General features: G+C 38.6%; 1 protein-coding gene across 4 annotated transcripts in view; it reads right to left on the reverse strand.

The window, feature by feature from the left end:
- Positions 1-6,782, reverse strand: part of LOC107744507 (ensconsin-like) — a 40,373-nt gene extending 33,591 nt beyond the window's left edge. For all 4 annotated transcript variants that reach the window (XM_016558188.1, XM_016558186.1, XM_016558187.1 and 1 more), the window contains exon 1: positions 6,707-6,782. In XM_016558188.1, the coding sequence (XP_016413674.1) occupies positions 6,707-6,752 (46 nt within the window). In that variant the 5' untranslated portion in view covers positions 6,753-6,782. The remainder of the gene's footprint in view (positions 1-6,706) is intronic.
- Positions 6,783-7,241: the final 459 nt, after the last annotated feature.

Consider the following 7,241-nt stretch of genomic DNA (forward strand, 5'->3'; position numbering starts at 1 on the left):
TTTCGTCACTATTTAGAGTGGAATTTTTCTACAATATTCACTCATCATGACAGTAAAATAGGGCATTCTAAGTCAATCTACTGCAGTAGCCTATTTCCTCTCTCAATCAGTAGAAAATGTGGTTTACACCCAGTCATGCATGGAAAAAATAAATACCGTCATATACCGTGAAACCGGTATAGTTTTGAAAAATACCGTGATATTAATTTTTGGTCATACCGCCCACCACTAGTAAAAATGTAAGAGTCTGCCTGAGACTGGTTGAGTCCTCCTCTGCGTGGAAATTGCATAGCAACTGTTGGTGAGTGACACTCATGACAGTGCAATCATCAGATGTAGGACATAACCTGCATCTATGTGCTGTATTACTACAATACAACAGTCAGGGCACTTCAATCAGTCAGTTACATTTACACAGGCAATGAAGGAAAAGGACTCATGTTTGGAGATCAACTGGAATTGAATTATGACGTGTCCGATACCTGATACGCAACATCAATGTATGTTTTATTAATAAAAATAATGGTACTAATATCATGAAATAACTGTCTGGCAGACAGATTAGTTCACTAGTACTTTAATGTTTACTTAAGCTTTAATTTTTAAATGCGTTAACAATATTATCATTAAAATCATCTTAATTATTGCTATCATAATTGCTATTATATTAATACTGTAAGACAATTGACTAGTTGTTCAGATAACCCACCAAGCAGCCAATTTTTAAAAAAGTGCAGTTTTGCACATCCCTATATTAAAATAGGATAAGCTTTTCTACTGCAGCTATTGACAGATGCAAAACAGCACCAAATAGAGGAGGCTGGGTAATTCCTGCTGAAGTGAAAGTACCATATTCACCTGCATAAAATGCTTCATTAAAGCATATGCTTACATTTAAAGAAAGTTGCTGTGAAATTAATTTAGTATTGTTCTTTTTTCATCCTTTTTTAATGTCTCATCTGAAGCTCAGAATGACCTATGAGGAGGAGAGATGTGTCTGAAGAGCACTCAGGCCATAGTCCATCAGACATTGAATATGCAAACGCCATCTGAGTCATACTCCGAACCTCACACTGTGGGCTCTGCGACACGCGTCATGCAAATGAACACCGGCCCTACAATGGATAAAAACAATGGAGACATTGTCTAGACCTGGCACATACATTCATAATGTAAAGACAATGAAGCCAAGCCCAAGCTGACCTCATATTGTTCCTCGGTGCAACTCCAATCAGTCTGCATGTTCTTTACGGGCCACTAAACAATAATGTTTCAATGACATAAACAAACATAAACATCTGTGGAATTGCAAGCAGCAACTAAGACTTTATGGGTACCTTACAGGGGAAATGAGACCGGCATCAATGAGCACAAAGCAAACAGTTCATCATCATGGTCCACCAATTGCTTTAACGGCCGATTATGGGTTTTATCTGAACAGATTTGGAGAGATTTAGCATTACACTTGCTCACCAATGGATCCTCTGCAGTGAATGTGTGCCGTCAGAATGAGTTCAAACAGCTGATAAAAACATCACAATCCACAAGCAATCCACAGTTCATCAGTTAACATCTTGTGAAGTGAAAAGCTGTGTACTTGTAATTAACAGTTCCATTATTAAGGCATTTTAACTTTAATCCGTTGCTTCTGGCTAAAATACGAGTCCTCTATCCATAATATATTCTCATGTGAAAAAGTCATCTCATCTGAATCAGGAGAGAAATATTCACAGATTAAGCATGGTTTACAACTGAAACAGTTCTGAACAAATATGTCGGTGGATTTTGATGTGAGAGGAAAACAGGGGATAGACTTTTTACTTGGGGAAGTATTTTTATGGATTAATATTTTGGCCTGGAAGCAACAGTTTAAAGTTAAAACCCCTTAATGATGGATTTGAGTCATGTGGTTTATTGTAATGTTTTTATCAGCCATGGCTCCAGACTCATTCTTCCCACTGGTCGCTCTTTTGCGACTAACTTTCTCAGTTGGTCGCATGAGCACATGATTTGGTCGCAATTGTTTTCATGGGATTAATCAATGCATGCTGATGAACTTTTATCATAGTTTATAGTTATACGGAAACGAAAGATGTTAACATTCAACCTGTTCTTTTTCATTAGTAGTATTATTTGTGATTTGAATTTTGTGAACGGGAGTTCCTCTTTTGCTATGTTATAAGCCACGGGCTACGGATGCTTTCGCTTTTGAATTTGCGATCTTGTTGTCACTTTTTACAAGAAAAGATAATTATCTGTTTTGCTTACATCTATACCTTTTACTTTTTAAGACTAAAACAAAAGATGGATTCATTGTTATTCTTAATTAAAAAGCACAACAACAATAAAACTAAGATACAATGACAAACAAGCTTACAAAATGTTTATTAACAAAAATGAATAAGATGAGGCATGGCATACACCACATGCTGTATTATATACAGACTAATAAATTACAGAACGTTTAGCAAACACTGAGGAATCAAATAAAAAATAAATAAAAGAGAGCCTCCACAGCATAACGTGAGGTAAACATCACAGATAACGCAAATGAAAATAAAAGTAAAACTAAGCTTGCTGTCGGTGAGTGCTTGCATGTTTTTTCCCCACAAGAATACCAAAATGTTCACCTTTGGTTTAAGAAGCGGTCTTTTACTTTACTTTAGCATGAAAACCATCCATCATTTCCTCAATATTCACGTCATTTTTGCTGTATGCACCTTCGCGCTCGTGCTGACGCGGCGAGCATAAACCATGCTCTACACTCGAAGCGCTGCGCAGTTCAAACGAGTAGCGAGGTTTTGTTATGTTTTCAGTTTCGTTTGCCATTTGATGCTTCACATATGCAACAGAAATGGCAGCGCTTATGAGTTAAACAACGCGGTGGTCGCGCCAGTGCGACCGCTCACAAATTTTAGTCGCACAGGCAGAAAAATGGTCGCAAAATGCGACCATTTGGTCGCAGTCTGGAGCCCTGTCAGCTGTTTGGACTCTCATACTGATGGCACCCATTCACTGCCATTGGTGAGTAATGCAATGCTAAATTTCTTTAAATCTGTTCTGATGAAGAAACAAACTAATCTATATCCTGGATGGCCTGAGAGTGAATTTCCAGCAAATTTTTATTTTAATTTAATCTGTACCAGAAGGAAACAATGCAGTGTCACATTGCTTTGATGTGATTAAGATACTCCAGATTACTGGTTGTCAAAACACAGTTATCATATAATTGGCTATCAGATCCTTCACTATTGCCTTATGTCATGGCCAAAAACAAAATCAAAAGCCAATCTGCATTGTTCCCAATATTTAAATAACTGTGACTGCTGATCATTGAGCTTTAAATTGTATATTGAACAAAAACACACACTAAAAACAGACAAGGGTTGCATCATCTCTTCTGACAACAGCTGCCCAGTTCAAACTGTCAGATGACAAGTTGGGCTGTTCAACAAACCCTCATTCACTCAGTCTGACAGAACACAAAGAACGGTTATACAAATAGCAACACTACGCTCTCTATGTCCTGCCATGCACATCCAAGGAGAGCCAGCAGTCAGGGAGAGTCAGCGCTCAGTGGGTCAGTGGGGTCCTGTTACCGCTCACTATTTGCCTCACTCTCTTTCTCTTTTTTCTGCAGTAGCAGCCCGTTATTGGGACAACAGGAAGTCTCTAGGGCAGATGCCTGGGGAGGAGCGTGCCTGCATTTTCCAATTATTCAGGCCTCAACAGAACGCACAGCTGTGGTTTTACATACACTCACATACTAACACATAATAGCAAAAATACATATATTTTTAAATCAACTAGTTTGTGAGTTGCATGGACAACTAATTGGTCTTAAGGAAGTCATATACAATAGGTTGGTTCAGGGTTTGACTGACCTTTATCGAACATTTATAAGTACAAAATGCAAGGGTCTTTTTTGACACCAATTTGAAACCATCTTAAAAACACAAGCCTTGTAATGGGATGCTTGAAAAACAGTGCAAGCAACTTAAATATCTAAAGAGATCCATGTGAACCCGTGGCTGTAGCAGTGGTGCTTAAAGATTATGAATTTAAAAGACGCAACTTTTCTAAATGGGTTTTTTCAAGCAAACTGTATCAGAGCTATATTATAGCACATTAATTAAAGCAAAAGCACTGCTGCTAAAAATATCAAAACTTTTAAAAGAACTAGTCACCCTCATACTGACTAATTGGTTGACAACCCTATCCACACTGCAGTTCTTGTATAGGATTAGTGGGGACACCTGGACTATGTAAGCTTGGGCTATTTCAAGATGATTATGACATGTAGAAACCAAACTATGCTTGCTTCCTGGAGGCTAATGATAGTGTTATCATCAGCACTGGACCTTTAAGGAAGCCTGCATATCTACTACCTACTACTTGCAACCTAGGTAGCCCACCTGGTACATCACAGCACTTTCGATGCAGAGTGCTTGGGTACGAGTCCCGTGAATCACAAGTCACAAGTCAAGTCTCAATGACTTGTAGAACAAGCTAAAATGGCACGGTTGCTTCAGCAAATGCATAACGTTTTTTTAAGGGTTTTTAACGCTTTTAAGGTTGCATTAAAGTTTTTAGCACCACATATTGGACATCTCATTTCCGAACTGCTGCAATGCAAACAATAACCAATCATATAAAACACCACCAAATTCACATTAATCTATTTTGGGTTAAACTGAATGCATCACCACTCACTAGACATTTCACTTTGAAAGTGTTGTGAAATGTCCAAGAATGATCGTAAATATGATCATAAATTGGAGAAATGTAACAGGTTTATCCAATGATCCTGGGTTGCATATTTGACTGCTGCTGCACTTAAACAAATGTCTTTACAACAAAAGCAAAAAAAAAAAAAGCTCTGCAGGTCAATGTTCATCACCTGTTGGACTGAAATACAAATATAAGCCATTTTGCTTCATAAGTTTGTTCCATACACTGGTGTTTTTAAAAGATATTGCCTTTAAAAATAACCACTCAGTAAGGAGAGGCACTGACTATTTAACAAGGAGACAATTCTGACAGCCAAGAATGATGAATACGCCTGATAAACAAAGGTGCTACCCATTTAATATTGACTTACAACCAGCCTGGTGGATTACGGTAACAACAGCTCAAAATCACATGACTCTAACTTGCCATGTTATTTTTCATGCTCTTCAATAATAGCTTTAAAAACGCAAAGGAATGAATTCCTTACCAAAAAACTGAATAGACCTAAAAAGTAATGGTATTTGAGCATTCATTCTTGCAGACATAAAATATGTGAAGTTTCTGACCACTGGACTCCACCCTATATTATGTTTGCAGTCAGGCCAGTGTTAACACCGGCAGGATGCAGATCATGATGTGAACCAACTTTGAGGTTTCTAACCACACTGTGACCCGTTTCTAGCAATTTAATTAATTGAATTCAAGCTCTACAACAACGAATCTTCCAGAAAAGTAGGTAAAATGACATACAAAAAGCAGAAGTCTTTCAGGGCTGTTATGTTTCTTACACAATAACTTTTACCACTCCGTGAGATTAACCACAGGCTACAGTGAAAGCTAAAGGTTCAAGCTTATTAGTGGCATAGGCTAAACACAATGCATCAAAAGTGCAACTCATTCCTCATTAGCAAGGCAGAAGAGGATGCAAAGCAAGCAACCCATGCATGTTTTCCTTAGAGGGAGGAACTAGTAAACAGAGTTTGATGGCTTGCTGCACACAGCAACTGCAATGATGCTAATAGTGAGAAAAATACAATTAATATTTTTCCTGAAAGATCAGATGGTAAACGACCAAGTTATGGGTCCATCTCCAACTGTAATGAGAGTCATGTGTAGACATCCTATTTAGCAATTACTGACCAAGATGGCCAACAAGACAGCAAGAAAGAAGCTCACCTCACAAACTCAACATAACATATAAAGGGAAAAATGCTGCTAAACATCCACAGATCAGTAAACACTACTTTAGTGATGCCTGTGTGTAACGTTAGTTTGTTGCAGCTGAACTATACACGTTGACGGTTTCACGTATATAGCTCAAATCAATACAAGATACTCACCTCCATCAAACATGAAGTTCTCCGACTGGTTCTATGATTTAACTTGATGTTAAAGTGAACTATTTCGACATCAATTTCAGTGTCTCTTTTTGCCATGTACTGTAGATAGGAAGTGTATGTAGAAGCCAACTTATGAGACTGCAAAGGGTTTATACATATTTAAAAGCATTATATTAAGTGAATATTCAGTATAAGAGGGAAACAATAAGTTTAAAACAATGAACGCAAGGATATAGGCTCTGTACAGATAAGAGCGCCATACAAAGATGAGATGATGTGTCCCTGTCAAACCAGACATCACTTATCAAACCTCCCTAACGTTACAGACCCAGCGAACACAACACTAAATAGCCTTGAGCCTTCGTAAATTCATCTCATCTAAACTGTACAAGAACATAAGTGAACAACCACAAACATGTCTGGAGCTGCAGTAAGTTTAGCAGTTAGCTGGCCGTTATCCGTCCATCTAAGCCCGCTAACTCTCCCCCTCAAACCGCCTCAATGAAAGTAACGGATTTAAGCCCTCAGTCGTCCAAACAACCTCCAAACAAAGCCACAGTACTAAAGATTTGTCATATGACTGGTTTACGCAACGAGAACTTGTCAAAACTGGTTGTAAATCAGTGAATTCTTACCCATTTGCGCCCGCAACCCTTTCAGAGACGTTGCACCCTCCGCCATTTTTGCCGAAGTTTTTTTTCCTGCTGTTTGGCGCTGACACATTAGAGGCGCGCGGGGACGCCGACTGCAGACGGCGACAGCGACATCTAGCGTTTGACCGCACGCACTGCAGGACACAGCAAGAGTGCTCGGTGCTTTTCAAACTGGTGTCCATGACCGCAAGAGGGTGCAAAAGATGTAATGTGACCCTGGACCACAAAACCAGTCATAAGGGTCATTTTTTTGAAATTGAGATTTATACATCATCTGAAAGCTGAATAAATAAGCTTTTTATTGACGTATGGTTTGTTAGGATAGGACAATATTTGACTGAGATAGCAACAGCTATTTGAAAATCTGAAATCTGAGGGTGCAAAAAAAATCAAAATATTGAGAAAATCGCCTTTAAGGGTCTCCTTAAATACTTAGAAACACGCAGCGTTACTCTGTATTGACGTCATTTTAACTGAAACAGGAAGACAGGGCGGGACATATCAAGCAGCCCCGCCC

Source organism: Sinocyclocheilus rhinocerous, unplaced genomic scaffold (genome assembly GCF_001515625.1).
Source record: "Sinocyclocheilus rhinocerous isolate Xijiao unplaced genomic scaffold, SAMN03320098_v1.1 scaffold557, whole genome shotgun sequence".
Lineage (NCBI taxonomy): Eukaryota > Metazoa > Chordata > Actinopteri > Cypriniformes > Cyprinidae > Sinocyclocheilus > Sinocyclocheilus rhinocerous.